Source organism: Neolamprologus brichardi, chromosome 23 (genome assembly GCF_056152115.1).
Source record: "Neolamprologus brichardi isolate AB-2024 chromosome 23, ASM5615211v1, whole genome shotgun sequence".
Classification (NCBI taxonomy): domain Eukaryota; kingdom Metazoa; phylum Chordata; class Actinopteri; order Cichliformes; family Cichlidae; genus Neolamprologus; species Neolamprologus brichardi.
Genome location: NC_142125.1, coordinates 18,723,185 through 18,741,979, shown reverse-complemented (window position 1 = coordinate 18,741,979; position 18,795 = coordinate 18,723,185). Strand labels below are relative to the sequence as shown.

General features: G+C 39.3%; 1 protein-coding gene across 2 annotated transcripts; it reads left to right on the top strand.

Moving 5' to 3' along the window:
• Positions 1 to 43: 43 nt before the first annotated feature.
• On the top strand, positions 44 to 18,770 carry LOC102793190 (NLR family CARD domain-containing protein 3-like). Of its 2 annotated transcripts, XM_035911848.2 has the most exons (11): positions 44 to 103; positions 3,787 to 3,924; positions 4,009 to 4,107; positions 5,641 to 5,763; positions 8,042 to 8,114; positions 9,159 to 9,372; positions 9,473 to 11,258; positions 11,388 to 11,561; positions 14,743 to 14,916; positions 15,215 to 15,261; positions 17,107 to 18,770. In XM_035911848.2, exons 2-11 carry the CDS (start codon positions 3,836 to 3,838, stop codon positions 17,676 to 17,678), a joined length of 3,351 nt encoding a protein of 1,116 aa, XP_035767741.2. In that variant the 5' UTR covers positions 44 to 103; positions 3,787 to 3,835; the 3' UTR covers positions 17,679 to 18,770. The 2 variants fall into 2 exon arrangements, with proteins under 2 accessions (XP_035767741.2, XP_087692912.1); XM_087836786.1 differs by lacking the exons at positions 4,009 to 4,107; positions 5,641 to 5,763.
• The last annotated feature ends 25 nt before the right edge of the window (positions 18,771 to 18,795 follow it).

Genomic DNA, 18,795 nt, shown 5'->3' with positions numbered 1-18,795 from the left:
TTTATTCATATCCAGCAGTTGGTGCTATTGCGCCGGTTTCTAATAGGCAAAGAAGAAGACCACTGGTAGAGCAGCTGGATTTCTTCACCGTGTGCTCGGGACTGTAAGTTTTCCCTTATTTTAAACTGTATGCTCGCTGTCAGAGAAGTGTCTGCTTTCACTCTGCTACATATAGAATCAGCAGAAAGCCGCCGCTCGTCTCTTCCAGTGACTTTGATAACTTTAGTCGGGGCGGAGCATTTCCAGCTGGTTTCCGTTATATGAGGCAACACAGCCATTTTCCCCAAATAACTCTAACGACCGCTGTTTTTAAATACCCCAACCTCAGTCACCCCAACCACTCACAACTTTAAAAGTCGGTAAATAATAAAATCTGTTTCTGTTTACTTTCTGCTTTCCGTCGGGATGTTAATCCTTACATACTTTGTACAAGTTTGAGAGCAGGTTCATTGTGTGTCAAATTCCTGCGTGTAAATGGTAAATGGCCTGCATTTGTATAGCGCTTTTCTAGTCCTTAAGGACCCCAAAGCGCTTTACACTACATTCAGTCATTCACCCATTCACACACTGGCGATGGCAAGCTACATTGTAGTCACTGGGGCGCACTGACAGAGGCGAGGCTGCCGGACACAGGCCGTGTCCTCTGACCACCACCAGTAGGCAAACATGGGGTTAGTATCTTGCCCAAGGATATTTGGCATGCAGCCAGGAGGCAGCCTGGGACCTTCCACCGACCAACCACCGACCTTCTGATTAGTGGCTGACCTGCTCTGCCACCTGAGCTACAGCCACCCTCTTATGTTGGCCGTGTGAGAAGTTATGTTTACAACAGTTTCACTTTAAGGAGGATGTTGTTAATGTTAATGTTAATTACAGAATTACAAAATTATGCGTGTTGTTATGATACCTGTAGTGATGGAGTGTTGCCAGCTGTGGGCGCAGCAGCATCCACGCTGGCCTTTGAGACGCTGCTCTCGACTGAATGCTAGTGATGTGCGGATCGATCCTGAAATATCGATTCCTCCGATACCAATCATTTATGTTCTAGAATCGATTCTCACATTAAAATATCGATATTTTAGTAATTTAGGGTAAATTTGTAGTTTATCATTAACAGGAACACAGTGGAAAGAAACTATAACATTCGGATTGTCTACATTCAAAGGAACTACTTTCTCTTCCGCCTTTCATAGTCATGTGCGAAATACGGCTGTATAATAACTCGCAGCCCCTTGGCGTACGCACTCACAACAATGGCTGAGAGTAATTGTGCAGACGTATTTTACCTCCACAAACAGCTGAGACGTGGTTTGCAATACATGTGGCAAAAAAGTGAGGTGTTGTGGCCATACTTGCCAACCTTGACACCTCAGAATTAGGGAGACATTCAAAAGGGCTGTTGGGGAGGGGTGATAAATACATTTTACATTGTTTATTTATCGGATAAAATACGTTAAATGTCACCGTTATTATTGGCCGGCCCGGAAAGAGCGGGGTGTCCAAATTCAGAGGCTGCTTCCACCTGAGGACCCGGCCTTCGCTGTCTAAAGAAAGCCGGGTAGTACGTCATGAGCTCCCTTGGTGGAGTGAAACTGCCGTCTGCTCCTTGCTATCTAAAATATAACCGGGCGCTGGCGTAACGGAACCCTCCCGAGGGATTAATAAAGTTAATTTTAATTTAATCTAATCTAATAACTTTAGTCTCAGCCAAACCGATCTACTCACGAACAAGTAAAACACTGAAAAAGCCAAACAATAACGTTTTTAAGTTATCAAAGTGACTTATATATCATGTTTAACCCGAGTAGTAAAAGACCACGGGGTTTGAAAACGATGTGTCGGTCGGCTCAGATATTTGAAGTTTACACAGCTACATTCTCACCTGAAAATATGTTAAAAGTTGTTTTGCGACATAATGATTTTTTTTTTATTTTTTTTGCGACCCAGAAAGAGAAATAAGAGTAATATTAAAACTAAGTAGCTGCAGCCATTGTTGGAAACTGGAATTGGCTGGGCCGCGCTATGAATTCTGAGATATGGTTTTTCTATTTTGTTGTCCGGGTGGAAAATCGGGAGAAATTCGGGAGAATGGTGGCTCCGGGAGATTTTCGGGAGGGGCACTGAAATTCGGGATTCTCCCGGAAAAATCGGAAGGGTTGGCATGTATGGTTCTGGCAACATCACTAACCTTGTCAAACACCTCAGAGTAAATCATATCACAGAATATGACGAGCGTATGTTGAGGCGAACTGAAGAGGAGGAGATGGACAGACGTCTCTCACGGAGTCCTTTCGTGCTGCAGGCAGGCAAGGTGTTCAAATAGGCACAACTTCAGTTTTTTAATTTCTACATGATAACTCTGCATTATTAAGTGATAAGAACAAGTAATCTGATGTCCTGTAATCATTATGATGCTATAATTTGAGATACAATAAATAAAATACGTTTTTGTACAAAGTATCAGTATCGGATCAGTATCGTCGATACCACCCTGAATATTACTTGGTATCAGATTGGAAAGGAAATCAGTGGTATCGCACATCACTACTGAATGCTGGTTATTACTTAGGTGGACCTCAGAAGCGCTCTATACAGGAGGGCAAAAGTAAAATGATGTTTAATAATGTTTTTAATTACAGTAGGATGGCGTCACCATGTCATGACGTCATTGTGACGTGGTAGGGCGTCATATTGAAAAAAATAGTGTTTTACAGCCCTTTCAATGGCCTTTCATATGCTATATTACTCAATATGGTTAAAAAAAATCAAGGTAACCTTTGACCTCGAACTTTGACAAAGTGAACTTTGACCTAACAGTGAAGGTAAAGGTCAAATGGTCATTCCTTATTTTCACATACATTTTTCATTTAAATTATTATGCCTTACATGTTTTCATGTCTTAGGTGAAACAGGGCATGATATTATGGGATAGTAGATATTTTTTTCCTTCTAAACAAAGTGTTGTACAGTCTCCCTTCTTTCTTCTTGTAATAATGTCAGACATGCTATTTATACATAAAAATCTATAGCTCAAGATTTGTTGCAGACATGATGTGGGAAACCTTGCCTGGGTCGAAATTATCCTGGATTACACTGTGAAGGTATGAAATAGAAACAAAATGTAAAGGTTAGAGGAAATGATTAATTAATGGGTCCACTCTGTGCCTACTACATGCCCATTAATAACAGTAGTGACCAGGTTCACCATTTTCAGCAGCTGGAAGACGTAAATTAAGAAATAGTCTGTAATGCTCATGAAAGCAGATTGTTACTGGTGGAAAGATTATCCTAAACACAACCTTTGGAAGGAAACATGACTTGCAGTTTGCATTTTTTTTGTTGTTTTTAATCAGTGTCTTACTCTGTATGAACTGTAACATCTGTCTTTTTTAAACACTTTACTTTCTTCACCAATCAGCTGAAGTGTTTGAAAATATTTGCTGGATTGACTGAATTTTCCAGTCAAAGTGATCCACTGGTCCAGTTTAAATCCGACCTGAAAACTGTCACACTCTGGGACGGGTGTCTACATGTGTACTGGTTTCTTAATGTAGGGTGGGGTATCTGTTTTTGAAGTTTCCTCCTTATCAGTCAAAAACAGGTGATGCATGTTCACAGATTTTAGTTACTCACTGTTGGAGGGATTTATAACCCACTGACCCTAAAGGCTGGTCAGTTTAGAACATTAGACACTTCATTCAAACACAGAGGGTCAGATTAGAACTAGATACTCGTGTCAGTGAATGCATCCTGTATGTTCTGGAATGATTTGTGTTTCCTCTGCAGGTAAAGGTAGAAAGTGTGTGTGAGCTGATGTGGATGTGAATTCAGCAGCATGGATCAGTGTGAGGACAGAGAGGAGGGAGTCCCCCCCTCTAAAACCACTCTGTGTGGGGAACATGAGAGCCAGACCACAGCTCAGAGGTGAGATGACCATCTCTAACTGTCCATGACTCTTCTCCATGTCACAGCTCAGCACTCACATCACTGCTCCATCATTATTCACAGGAACCAATCTGGAGCTGAACCCAGCTGTGTGTCCTTAAAGAGTGATGCCTCAGTTGAACGCCACATTGAATTTAAACAACAACCCCCTGCTGCAGGGAGGTAAACATGAACATGGGCTTTTTTGGGTCTTATTTACATGACAGAGTTTAATAGTTTACCACAAGTTTAAAATGACAAATACAATTTAAAATATTTAAGAACATTTTTTAAAAAGATACAAACACAGTTATTGAAGAATTGAAGAGGTAAATCATCTAAAACAGCTACCCACAGAATCTGAATGGTTCCTGTTCCCGTTAATTTGTAGGCCGATTACGTTACAGCAACGTGACAAAGGCTGTCCAAACTCGTAGACTTCTCCAAATGCGGCAGGCAAATGCGTCCTTAATTTCCCCAGATTTGAAGGATTGGTCGGGTGTATCATTCGTGACACAACCTATCCCAGAATTCATAGCGCGGCTCAGTCAATTCCCGTTTCCAACAATGGCGGCAGCTACTTAGTTTTAATGTTACTGTTATTACTCTTTCTTGGTCGCAAAATAAAGTTTTCAGATATTTTCAGGCGAGAATGTAGCTGTGTAAACTTCAAATATTTGCTCAATTTATCAAGACATCACACATTTGCAAAAGTGATCTGACGTTTTCATAGACGAGCTGGCCGGGAGGTCAAGGTTCAACTCCCGGCACATCGTTTTCAAACCGTCCGCGGTCTTTCGCTACTCAGGTTTAACATGATACAGTATAAGTCACTTAGATAACTTAAAAATGCTATTGCTATTGCTAGTGTTTTGTTTGTTCCTGAGTAAATCGGTTTAGCTGAGATTAAAGTTATAGTTTTCACACAGTTGAATAAACGTCAACCAGAAAACCAATTAAACAGAAGTGTGAGATGGTAGAGAATTTACTCCAGTGTCCTGTCATATTTTAGATAGCAAGGAGCAGACGGCTGAGTTTATTAAACTCCACCAAGACAATCTGTAAATTTCATTAAAAGTTTAATAAACCATCATCTTATCTTTAGTTTTGGTTAGCACATACCTTAAACACTTTAAACACTAAGCTAATGATAGTTATATAAGAGCAGATGCATGCTGGTGCAATATCCTGTACATTTTATGTCCAATGGATCTGATTAGTCGAGTAATCGCAAAAATAATCAGTGACTAGTTGACTATCAAAATAATCGTTTGTGGCAGCCCTTGTGTGAACCATGTGAACCAGCACCGGCCCCAAACTGAAGGCACAACATGATCTCAGATTCAAGGGTAACCATCAGAGGAGGAGCAAAGAGGGCAGGAATCATCAGCTGAGCATTTTTTGTCGTCATCAAATGAGTACAAACTACTGCAAACAAAGAAAGTTGTTAGTGTAGGAAGAATGCATTTCTTGTTAGCTTCCTCCATACTATGTAAACTGTTAAAAACTCTGTATTTTGAACATGAACCTGAGCACAGCTACATCTCCTTGAAGATTGCTGCCTCAGTTGAACATCATATTGATGTTATTAGAAAGCAGGATGAGAGCGAGACTAGAGCTCAGATGTGAGTTGACCATGTTGACCAACTGCCACAAACTCTCTGACCTCCATGGCACTGCTGAGCCCTCAAATCAACGCACCGTCTTTATTTACAGAAATACAGTTAGGACTACAGCTGGATCTGACCCCAGTCCTGAAACTAGCAATGTGTCCTTGAAGAGCACTGCCTCGGCTGAATGGGTCATTGAATTTAAAGGACAGCCCTGTACTGCGGAGAGGTAAACATGAGCTTTGCTCCACATACAGAGCTCCGAAATGTCTAACAAAGGAATATGTCAATTTTTCAACATGAGCTCAGCTTGATGGGTTTTTGTTTTTAGTGAGTCAAAGAAGACAAAACTATAACAGGAGGAAATTTTTACTGCTGATGACGGAGTTTATGAGTCTAGTGTGTGTTTGAAATGAAAAACAGATTTACGAACATGTTGAAAAAAAGAAAAGCTCAGAAAAACCAAGTTAATAAAGAGTTAACTGCATTAAAGATGCTGTGTAAATGTACATAAAATTAGTATTTGATCATTTTCAAATCTCATAAATCCACATCTTATTTACAATTGAATACAGAAAACATATAAAATCTTTAAATAAGACAATGTACCATTTTAAGAAGAGCAGTAGCTCATTTTGAATTTGATGGCAGCAGCACAGCCCAGTGGAACAAGGTTGCCACTGTGTAGAACTCTCTCTTCTTTACACAACAGTCCATAAACATCTGGGACCAATTGCTGGACCTTTGGGAGAGCAATGGTGTCCCATTCTTGTTTGATATGGTATTTTCACTGTCCCAGGTCTTCTTTGTCATATTTTTCATTTTATGATGCACCAAAGGTTTTAGTTGGTTGAAGATCTGGACTGCAGGTAGGCCAGCTCTACATTCAGGCTCCTCTAAAGCCGTTTAGCATTGATGGTGCCTTTAAGATTTGCAAGCTGCGAGTTCCATAGGCACCAGTGCACGCCCACACATCAGAGGCCCAGGCTGTCAAACTGAAACCAAGCTGCATGTTTTTCCCCCTCTTTAGTCTGGGGGATGAAAGATCCATGTCTTCCAAAAAGAATTTCAAATTTCCTTTTGTCTGATGACAGAACAGTTTTCCACTTTTCCTCAGTCCATTTTAAATAAGCTTTGGCCCGGAGAAAGCAGTGCTATTTCTGGATTATTCTCACTTCTTACTTATTTTTTTGCATGAAAAAGCTTTAACCTGCATTTGCGTATGCCATGGGGAAGTGTTCCTTAGCTCATCCAGTGATTTTCATGTCATGCCTACACTGCAAAAACTTAAAATCTTAGTATATTTGTCTAATTTCTAGTCAAAATAATCTCATTACACTTAAAATAAGAAAGTCAGCTGGAGAGTAACATTTAAGTTAGATATAGGAACTTGTTTTAGACAGTGCATCTTGGACCTGGAGAATTTTCACTTGTTCCATTGGCAGTTTTTTCACTTAGTACAAGATATTCTTGCTTGAAATAAGTGAAATAAATCTGCCAATGAAACAAGTGATGATCTTCAATTGGCACCCTTTGATGATGCAGTAGATGATGAGATAGTCACAGACTTCACAAATTTACATTGAGGAACATTATTCTGAAACTGTTCAGTAATTTGTAGATGCATTTTGTTGCAGACCAGTAAACTCTGCCCATTTTTATTTCAGAGAAACTCTGCCTCTCCAAGATGATATTTATTTAATTAATTAACTAATTATTGCACAATGGTTCTGTTTTTTTTAGCACCACTTACTTTTTGTCACAATCATAACTTAAAAAAAACATTTTTCCTAATCCTGGGTCTTTGATCCAGAGTTGTGAGGTTTTGTAATGAATTCTTGCTTATTATTTAAAGTTCTGTTTGTTATCTAGTTTTTTTAATTGTTACATTCAATTGTTATGTTTCTCCTTTATATCTTGTGGTTTCTGGCTGTTTATTTCCATTAGTTGTTTTGGCAGGGTCTATAATACATAGATTCTTGTGCTATTTTTTAGCCTTGTGTTCGTCTGCGTTAAGTTTGAGTGTTTTCTCAGGTAATTCCTGCATATTTATTTGTATTATTAGCCTTCTCTGTCTTGTTTGTAGTTCAGCATCTTAGTGCTGCAGAAATGTGCTGGTTAGCAAAGCTGCCTTATATTCCACCTGCTGAGTAGCTGATTGACATCTTAGGATCGATACTTAGTTGGCTTTGTTTATTACTGAAGAATGATGGTTTAGTTTAAGTGATTCGAATTTATAACAAGTGTGATGCCACTTTTATGGATTTTTAACCATTTTATTATACAGTAGTTGTTAATTTACACATTTACACAGAAAATAGAAAATATATCAAAGTTTAAATGACAAAAATGTGTCATTTGAACAAGAACAGTTGCTCATTTTGAATTTGGTGGCAGCAACACAATATATATATATATAACCTGTATACTTGTATGGGCAAAATGTGTAAAAATCATTTGCCAAGCATAAAACTGAATGAAGCCAATTCTTGAAATTTTCTTTACAGTATCACCAGGTCAGATGTTCCCACTGGTCCAACTATCCCGCAGGATAAAAAACACCTGGACTCCATATTTAAGGTCTGTACGTTTACAATTACTTGTTTTTTTTCTATTCATTTCATTGTAAGTTTTTCAATTTTTCACAAAGAATAAAATTCAAAAGAAAAACTTAATAATTTGATTTAGCTCCTGATGGAACTTTATTCAGCCAGAAACTCCACATAAGGACTACAAACAGATTGAATTAGATTAAAACTAGGAGAAAGTTTATTTGCACTTTCAGTTAAGCTAATGTTAACTAACTTTAGCAGGAAGAAAGCAAGTTTTATCGATTGAAGACTGGGTGTGGGCTACCAGGAATTTGACTGACGTGGCTTTCTTCTGGCTGACGTTAGCTAATGCTCTTTTTGCTAGTATGGACACATTTCAAGGTGTCTAATGTAACAAAATGAGGTGGATAAAGTCAGCTGATCATTCCAATCCTATGTTGCTCATCTGGATGATAAAATATCTTGCCAATATTTTGTAAGTTAATAATAATAAGTAACCATTGACTGATTTATGTAATGTTGTTAAATTATAAGTGGTTGTAAATGTTATTATATGCAAAACAATTAATGAATCGAAATCCTAGTTGTCTCATCTTTCTAAATACTTTACCAGGTAATATAATCCATGATAACCACACATCGATTATGTGGTTATTGTTCGTATAATCTATTAACAACTTACTTAAATATTTAGTTATCCTTTTTTAGAGCTTTGGATTGTGAATATAACCAGAACTTCAGAGAATATCAAGGTTCTGTTCTTTTTCCAGCACACCAGTGCTGATTCGCCATGTCCCTTTTCACTTAGGAGAAAAACAAGGTAGCCGGTAAGTCCGGTCAGGAGAATCACTTCACCGGAGAGGCATAAAACATATGTTGTATCAGCAGATACTGTTATAATTGTGTAAAAAGCAATCATGGCTAATACTTGCTTGCTTCAATATAAAGGGCAATAAAGAAAGAACTAGACCATTACATTAAAAGTATGTCCAACATATATCTGATCCATGGCTGATGTTTCTCAATGATTTCAGTCTGAATGTGAATGTAGCATTCAAATAATGTTTTCCAGCTGCTGGAGGAGAACCTCAATGCTTTTGTGAAGAATGAACTGAGAAAAATCCAGAAGGTTCTGAGTCCAGATTACATAAAGAGTCAGGCAGAGGAGTTGTTGCAGGGTGACCATGAGATGGAGAGGAAGAGCAGCAGCGAGGCATTTCTTAGGATCACAGTGAACTTCCTGAGAATAATGAAGCAGGAGGTGCTGGCTCAACGTCTGGAGAATAGTAAGAGGATTTCTCTAAAGATATAATAAGTGGTAGACCATTTTATTATTATTACTATTATTATTTATATTACATAAATGTTGTTTCTCTATTCTTTTAGGATTCCCCATCATGTGTCAGATTAAACTTAAATCTAACCTGAAGAAAAAGTTCCAGTGTGTGTTTGAGGGAATTCCTAAAGAAGGAAACCCAACCCTTCTGAATCAGATCTACACAGAGCTCTACATCACAGAGGGAGGGACTGCAGAGGTCAACCAAGAACATGAGATTAGACAGATTGAAACAGCATCCAGGAAATCAGACAGACCAGAGACAACAATTAGACAAGAAGACATCTTTAAAGTCCCACCTGGAAGAGATAAGCCAATCAGAACAGTCCTGACAAAGGGAGTGGCAGGCATTGGAAAAACATTCTTAACGCAGAAGTACACACTAGATTGGGCTGCTGAAAAAGCCAATCAGGACATCCAATTCATGTTTCCATTCACTTTCAGAGAGCTGAATTTATTGAAAGAGAAAAAGTTCAGCCTGGTGGAACTTGTTCATCACTTCTTTACTGAAACCAAAGAAGCAGGAATCTGCAGCTTTGAAGACTTCCAGGTTGTGTTCATCTTTGATGGTCTGGATGAATGTCGACTTCCTCTGGACTTCCACTACACAGAGACCCTGACTGATGTTACAGAGCCCACTGCAGTGGGTGTGCTGCTCACAAACCTCATCAGAGGTAAGCTGGTTCCATCTGCTCGAATCTGGATAACCACACGACCTGCAGCAGCCAATCAGATCTATCCTGAGTGTATTGACATGGTGACAGAGGTTAGAGGGTTCACTGAACAACAGAAGGAGGAGTACTTCAAGAAGAGATTCAGAGAAGAACAGGCCAGCAAAATTATCTCCCATATCAAGACATCACGAAGCCTCCACATCATGTGCCACATCCCAGTCTTCTGCTGGATCACTGCTACAGTTCTGGAGGATGTGCTGAAAACCAAAAAGAGGAGAGAGTTGCCTAAGAACTTGACTGAGATGTACATCCACTTCCTGGTGGTTCAGGCCAAAGTGAAGAAGGTCAAGTATGATGGAGGAGTTGAGACAGATCCACACTGGAGTCCAGAGAGCAGGAAGATGATTGAGTCTTTGGGAAAACTGTCTTTTGAGCAGCTGCAGAAAGGAAACCTGATCTTCTATGAATCAGACCTGACAGAGTATGGCATCGATATCAGAGCAGCCTCAGTGTACTCAGGAGTGTTCACACAGATCTTTAAAGAGGAGAGAGGACTGTACCAGGACAAGGTGTTCTGCTTTGTTCATCTAAGTGTTCAGGAGTTTCTGGCTGCTCTTCATGTCCATCTGACCTTTATTAAGTCTGCTATCAATCTGCTGGAAGATCAAATCTCCCAGAAGTGTGAAACAAGAGAATTTGCAGAGACACAATTCTTTGTGAGTGCTGTGGACAAGACTTTAAAGAGTCCAAATGGACACCTGGACTTGTTACTCCGCTTCCTTCTTGGTCTCTCACTGAAAGAAAACCAGACTCTCCTACGAGGTCTTTTGACACAGATAGGTTGTGGCTCACAGACCAAGCAGGAAAATATCCTGTACATCAAAGAGAAGATCAGTCAGAATCTGTCTGCAGAGAAAAGCATCAACCTGTTCCACTGTCTGAATGAACTGAATGATCATTCTCTAGTGGAGGAGATCCAACAGGCCCTGAGTTCAGGAAGTCTCTCTACAGATAAACTGTCTCCTGCTCAGTGGTCAGCTCTGGTCTTTATCTTACTGTCATCAGAAGAAGATCTGAATGTGTTTGACCTGAAGAAATACTCTGCTTCAGAGGAGGCTCTTTTGAGGCTGCTGCCAGTGACCAAAGCCTCCTGCAAAGCTCTGTAAGTTAACAGTGGTGTTTCTTTACAATACATACTTTCTTAGTGGACAGTGGAGAGTATTTAATAATTTACTACACATTTTCTTATTTCCATTTTCTCTTATTTTATTTTATTTTTTACATTTTGCAGACTGAATATCTGTAACCTGTCAGTGAGAAGCTGTGAAGGTCTGTCCTCAGTTCTCAGCTCCCTGTCCTCTAATCTCAAAGAACTTAACCTGAGTAACAACAACTTGCAGGATTCAGGAGTGAAGCTGCTGGCTTCTGGACTGAAGAGTTCACATTGTATATTGGAAAGTCTCAGGTCAGTATTCATATATCTGTTACAACTCATAACATGTAGGTGAATTTGTAAGACTGTATGATTTGCAAATTAATTGTTGCATATCCTTCTTTATTTTGGATATTAGTTTTATTAAGATTTTATATTATTTTCCTCTGCTTTTGCTTCTTGCTTGTGACTGTGAATTCACATTTAACCCTTTAAAGCCAGTCGGAGCGGGCACGCTCCGTTTTGTGTAACTATTTTTAAATATCTGTAGAACCCGGAACCACGTAAGCTAGCGCAATACTATTTTTTTGCACATGAAACCAGAGGAGTTGTACTTACATCTTATGCCATCAGCTTGTCCTAGGTCACGGTTTCCTTCCACATATAGCTTTGCAAAAATTGCATAAAAAGCTCTTGCAGGAAGAAAAATATAATATTCCAGAAACACACTTTGCCAATGCAATCAGCTCGTAACACTTCCTACATTAAAATAGACATCAGCGTGAACGATCGCATGTCCCCCATTACCTGCCCAAAACCGGAAGTGACGTCATTTTCGCAGAAAATGTAGTTTTTTACTTGTAGGCCTTAAAAGCCTATACTGTTTTTTTTTTTAAAGTCATGTTTGACTTCATGCTTTTCTGAATAGTTTCTGGGATGCTTAGAACTCAAATTGCACTGCTTTAAGTAGTTTATTTTGATGCACATGCTGTTTTCTTTGCAAATTTGCATCATAGGATTGTTTTTAGTTTTTTTCTGCAATATATAAAAATTGTTGTATCTCAAAAATAAAACTATGAAGACACTCAAAATAAATTTCCTGTTGTTGTAAACTATTTTTGCAACTTCTTTGTATATAAAGTTTTGAGGGATAAACCTCTTAAAATTTCTCCAAGTAGAAATATATGTAAAAAAAACAAAAACGATTTTCAAATTATTTGTAGTTTATTGCACTTTTTTGCAATTTATGTAGTTACTATGGACTTAATGCAAACATATTATTATAACAGTTGATATTGATGTATAGCAACAAAAATGGCACTACAGCATGTAAAAATATAAAGTAAGCTCTGGTGGACTTAGTTCTATGGTAGGTCTTAAAGAGTTAAAAAACTTTTTAGTAATACTCTTGTCAAACACTTCACCCTTCAATACATTTAAATGTTTGACCTGTGATGATCAAATATTTTTAGACTTTTACTTCTGAATGACACTTCGGTGACGTTCTTTTAGATATTCACTTTGTCCTCATAAAAATATAATAAGTTTGATGATTTTACTTTTCATCATCGGGTCAATATTTTGGTTTAATGAACCACAGCTCTAAGAAAACCTTTGTCTGGTGTTACTAAAGCCAACTGTGATTTGATAGCAGCCTTGAGCTAGTCTGTATTTTTATACCTTTTGTTGAAGGTGTTAATCATCATAGTCTGCACAACTGTCAACTATCAACACTGTTCTCCATGACTGTGGTTGGGTGTTACTGACCTAGACTGCTTATACAATGTTTGAATACTTTTTTACTGTAATATGACCATAGTTGAGATTTCTGATTATCATGTGCTATAAGCTACAATTATCAATGTTAAAACAAAGGCTTGAAATGTTTCGCTTTCACTATAGAATACATATAAGTTTACCATACCACATTAAATTACAAAAAAGTATTTTCATAATATTCTAGTGTTCACATGCTGGATGGACTAGGGAAGGATATCAAGTGAACTATGTTGATCTGTGAAACCAGAACCCCAGTACACGAAATCTGCCTTGGCTCTCTGTTTATAAAGTCTAGTCTCTGATCCTATGAGCATTATCCAGTTGGGAGTGCAGAGCTTAGATGGAGCCAACAGATGAGGGGATTTGCTCAGTTCTAACTGCATCTATTCTGGATGTCTATCCGTCTTATCTCTGAGGAACCCTTGTAGCTCAAGGAAGATTCCCCAGCAACACATATCAATGACAGCTCCCGTCTAGATCAGTGCTCTAGGAATATGACTGGTTTTATTTTAGTGACTTGGTAAACTAAGCCACAGGGGTCTGTAACTTTTAAAAGCCTGGACTAACCTGTAAGAGCTACTAACTAATTTGGGATTAATTTAATCAGATTTTTAAACAATAATTAAATCACCTGAGTTATACTAAGTTAATTGGCCTACTACGAATGCTGATTTCTTCTGATACTTGAGTTAAATTTATCATCAACTCATCCTCATATGAAAATCAGTTTTAACATAATTCTTTTTTAAATTCAAATACATAGGAATCATTTCAAAACTCTGTGCTTGTCAATTATAATATATAGATAACTGTAGTAATAGTAAATATACTTACTAGAGTTTATTTTATTAGCTCATTCCCGGCTTCTCAATGTCACACACACACACACACTCTCTCTCTCTCTCTCTCTCTCTCTCTCTCTCTCTCTCTCAGTGAGAAGCAATCAAGCAGTTAAGTATGATCAACTGTCAGCAAACTCATATATGAGTTATGGTTCTGTGTTTAACAATCACAACATACTTAATACCTTTTTTCTCATTCAGATTCATATATAATGATGGGCTGGAGACACATTTTTTCTTTTCACAAGGCAGAAGCTGGATCATGTCTACACACAAAATCCAGACATTGGAGCAGACATTATAAACTGTATTGCTCATTAATCATATTATTAGACTTTGGTTATATTTTTGATTAAGATGAAGACATAGTGTTTTCAGTGGGAGAAACATTTCATCACTCACCCAAGTGACTTCTTTAGTCTCAGCTGATTGAAGGTTTCTCCTACCTTATGAACAGTACATTTGCATAACGACTGAAACTAGCACCACGGATTAAGATAATTTATTCATAGCATTCTGTATCATTTTAAACATACAAGGCTGGATGTTGAGTCCTTTTACCCTCTCTCACATGTAATTGGTGTAAGCGGGGGGACCTCCTCTCTTCAAATGCTTAATAAGAACCAACTCAATGACAGATTTGAATAGGTGGAATCAAATCTGGAAACAGCACAAGAAATGGCTTTAAAGATGAACACACAAATGACAGATATAGACTGATATATATATACTGATATTTAGAATACTATGACATGATAGCTGCTAGCTCCCTGTTTCAGTTATTGCTCTTCTTATTTCAATATGTCATATTATTTCACAGCACACAGCAATTCCCTGAGAGTTTCTTTCATATATGTTGTGTGTGTCTGTAGTCTATCAGGCTGTCTGATCGCAAAAGAAGGCTCTGATTCTCTGGCCTCAGCTCTAACGTCCAACCCCTCACATCTGAGAGCACTCGACCTGAGCTACAATCATCTGGGAGAGTCAGCAGTGAAGCTCTTGTCTTCTGGACTGGAGAATCCAGACTGGAGTCTGGACACTCTCAGGTATGGAGAGGACTGCTACACCCACAGACAATTTCTAATAGAGGGAGGAGTGATTGAAAATATGTCTCACTGTGGATCTGTTTATTGGACTATTGTGAAATTTTGACTGATCTGTTAATCACTGATGTTAGGAGCATTTTTCCTCTTACAAGAGGCAGTGAACATAAATTGGATATATTTGTGTGTAGCAGCTGCAGGAACATCTTTGTCATTGTTTAGTTTAGACAGATGTGTGTGTCTGTCCTTGTGTGTAAAAGAGCGATGTAATGTGCAGGATGTAACCCCCTCCTTCTCTCAGGGTGGAGCCTTCAGGAGAACAATGGTTGACACCAGGTCTGAGGAAGTGTAAGTGTGTTTTTAATGTGATTCATGAAAACAAAGCAGCACACATTCAACCATCTTCAAACTGTCACATCACTCAGTCACATATCTGATGTCAGGAGTCATCATCAAAGTGTCAATCAATGAACAGTCAAAGGAGCTTGCAAAGAAAAGCGTCTGGACCTCTTTAAGTTACTTGAAGACGTTTCACCTCTCATCCGAGAGGCTTCTTCAGTTCTAAGGTCAAATGGTGGAGAGTCCCAGATATAAGCCTGGTGGGAGTGTCCCCCCACAGAGGGACAAAGGACCCCCTGATGATCCTCTAATCGCCTGAGCCAAGGTGTGGAACTGGGTGTGGGTCCCAATCAGCCAGAGTTTCGGGTGAGTTCATTGTGAAACCTGGCCCCACCTTATCATGCGAATTCCTGAGGTCAGATGGCCCAGGGTGTGAGTGGGCCTTAAGGCGTCTGGGAAGGGATCTCAAAACTGGATTATAGATGGCAGAGAGTTGGTGTCGTAAACCACCGCCTCTGTTCAAAGATGGTCGCTCACAGTGGACATAGATGGCTTCTTTCACTCCTCTTTCAAACCATCTGTCCTCTCTGTCCAAAATGTGAACATTGGCATCCTCGAAAGAGTGTCCTTTATCCTTAAGATGCAGATGGACAGCTGAATCTTGTCCAGTGGAGGTGGCTCTTCTGTGTTGTGCCATGCGCTTGTGAAGTGGCTGTTTGGTCTCTCCAATGTAGAGGTCTGGGCATTCCTCGCTGCACTGTACAGCATACACCACATTGTTAAGTCTGTGTTTTGGCGTTTTGTCTTTCGGGTGAACCAGTTTTTGTCTGAGTGTGTTGCTGGGTCTGAAGTACACCGGGATGTCATGCTTGGAGAAAACCCTCCTGAGTTTCTCTGATACACCGGCTACATAGGGGATGACAATGTTGTTGCGTCTGTCCTTCTTATCCTCCCTCGCTGGTGTCTGATCTTCTTTTCTGTGCCTCTTTGCTGACTTTAAGAATGCCCATTTAGTTTTCTCCAAGCATGACATCCCGGTGTACTTCAGACCCAGCAACACACTCAGACAAAAACTGGTTCACCCGAAAGACAAAACGCCAAAACACAGACTTAACAATGTGGTGTATGCTGTACAGTGCAGCGAGGAATGCCCAGACCTCTACATTGGAGAGACCAAACAGCCACTTCACAAGCGCATGGCACAACACAGAAGAGCCACCTCCACTGGACAAGATTCAGCTGTCCATCTGCATCTTAAGGATAAAGGACACTCTTTCGAGGATGCCAATGTTCACATTTTGGACAGAGAGGACAGATGGTTTGAAAGAGGAGTGAAAGAAGCCATCTATGTCCACTGTGAGCGACCATCTTTGAACAGAGGCGGTGGTTTACGACACCAACTCTCTGCCATCTATAATCCAGTTTTGAGATCCCTTCCCAGACGCCTTAAGGCCCACTCACACCCTGGGCCATCTGACCTCAGGAATTCGCATGATAAGGTGGGGCCAGGTTTCACAATGAACTCACCCGAAACTCTGGCTGATTGGGACCCACACCCAGTTCCACACCTTGGCTCAGGCGATTAGAGGATCATCAGGGGGTCCTTTGTCCCTCTGTGGGGGGACACTCCCACCAGGCTTATATCTGGGACTCTCCACCATTTGACCTTAGAACTGAAGAAGCCTCTCGGATGAGAGGTGAAACGTCTTCAAGTAACTTAAAGAAGTCCAGACGCTTTTCTTTGCAAGCTCCTTTGACTACGATGACCTGGATGACTGAGAACCTTCACAGACAATCAATGAACAGATGATGGATCAATAACTGGAACTGGATTGTGTTTGTTCTCTCCATCAGATTCCTGTCAACTCACAATCAACACAAACACAGTACACAAGAATCTTAAGCTGTCTGACAACAACAGGAAGGTGACATATGTTAAGGAGGAGCAGCCATATCCTGATCATCCAGACAGATTTGATGAATGGTGCCCCCAGGTGCTGTGTAGAGAAGGTCTGACTGGTCGCTGTTACTGGGAAGTCGAGAAAAATGGACAGGTTCACATATCAGTGAGTTATGAAAGAATCCCAAGAAAAGGGCACAGAGATGAAAGAAATGACATTGAATTTGGATTTAACGATCAGTCCTGGTGTCTCAGCTTCTCTAAACGAGGTTGCTTTGCTTGGCACAACAATAGAGAAACGTTCATCTGCTCTTCCTATTGTTGGTCTGGCAGAGTAGCAGTGTATCTGGACTGTCCTGCTGGCACTCTGTCCTTCTACAGAGTCTCCTCTGACACTCTGATCCACCTCCACACCTTCAACACCACTTTCACTGAACCTCTTTATCCTGGATTTGGGTTTGTGTTCAGAACAACATCAGGGTTTTCGATCTCTCTTGATTCCTCAGCTTCTCTGTGTTCAGTTTAGTGTAAATAGCGTCTTGTCTCATTATTTCTCTCTGTACCGTCCAAACTTTAATGTCACCATGTCTTTTGATGAATGAATTAAGTTATAAGTGTAATCAAATAGAAAACATCATTTTATGGTCTTCAACTTTAACCCTCTCAGGCTCAAATTAAGTTATTGTTGCTAATGCACAAAAGAATACCTGCAGTGGTACTTCTGAGTAAAAAAACCTCATAAAATATGTATGTGGGGTAATCAGGTTGTTAGCTTTTAACTGTTGCAAATCTGCAACACCTGCCTTGAGAGGGTGAAAGAAACCTTTCTATACTGTCCCATACTGTCTGGGTAAAATTTTACCCTTTTTTCTTTTACCATAGAGTTCATTACCCTCAGTACCATTCGTTTTAGCCTTTGAATTTTTTAATTTGATTTTTGCCAAAGTAGTACCACAATTAAAATATTTCAGAACTTAGTGTATGTTGCTACAGATGTTTGTACCCTGAGCATGTTCCAGGTCAGATTTGATTATGCATTGAATGAGCAGCAGATGTTAGCACTTCCAGACGAGCTGTTGAACAGAAATGAACTATTCAGAGAAATATTCAGAGAAGAAATATTCATATATGAATATATGTATATTTTCAATATTTTTCAGTATATGAATATTGAAATATTCAGAGAAGAGGAGCATGGCTAAATAAATATAAAAGGCTATATAAAAGGGTGATTCTCAGGCCTCAGATAAATAAATATAAAGGGTATACAGGAGCTCCATTTGTAGCAGAAATATCAGGAACCCCAATTATAACCAGCCGCTTTTTAGTTTGGACAGCTCACTATTGTTAAAGGAGAACTATGTCATTTTAGTTTAGCACTAAGACTTGTGATGAATTTAGATTAACCAAAAACAGAAAACTAAATCTGAGATTGTGCTGCTGTGAACATAAAATTCAAAGAAGAACAATAGAACTGTAATTCACATTTCCATGAATAAACGTGTTAACATTATGAACTAAAAGTGTACATGTATGTATAGACATTTTTATTTGTGAAAGATGTGTAATGTGCATGTTTCCATAATAAAAGACACTGTGCTGGTCTGACCCCCCTCCTCCTTTCAGGGTGGAGCCTGCTGGAG

Bases quoted from the DNA above. Each gene is read 5' to 3' on its own strand.
- LOC102793190 (XM_035911848.2), top strand. From the start codon at position 3,836: ATGGATCAGTGTGAGGACAGAGAGGAGGGAGTCCCCCCCTCTAAAACC. The intron at 8,115-9,158 runs GTCTGTACGTTT...AATGTTTTCCAG, and splicing joins ACCTGGACTCCATATTTAAG to CTGCTGGAGGAGAACCTCAA. The intron at 15,262-17,106 runs GTAAGTGTGTTT...TCTCTCCATCAG, and splicing joins GACACCAGGTCTGAGGAAGT to ATTCCTGTCAACTCACAATC.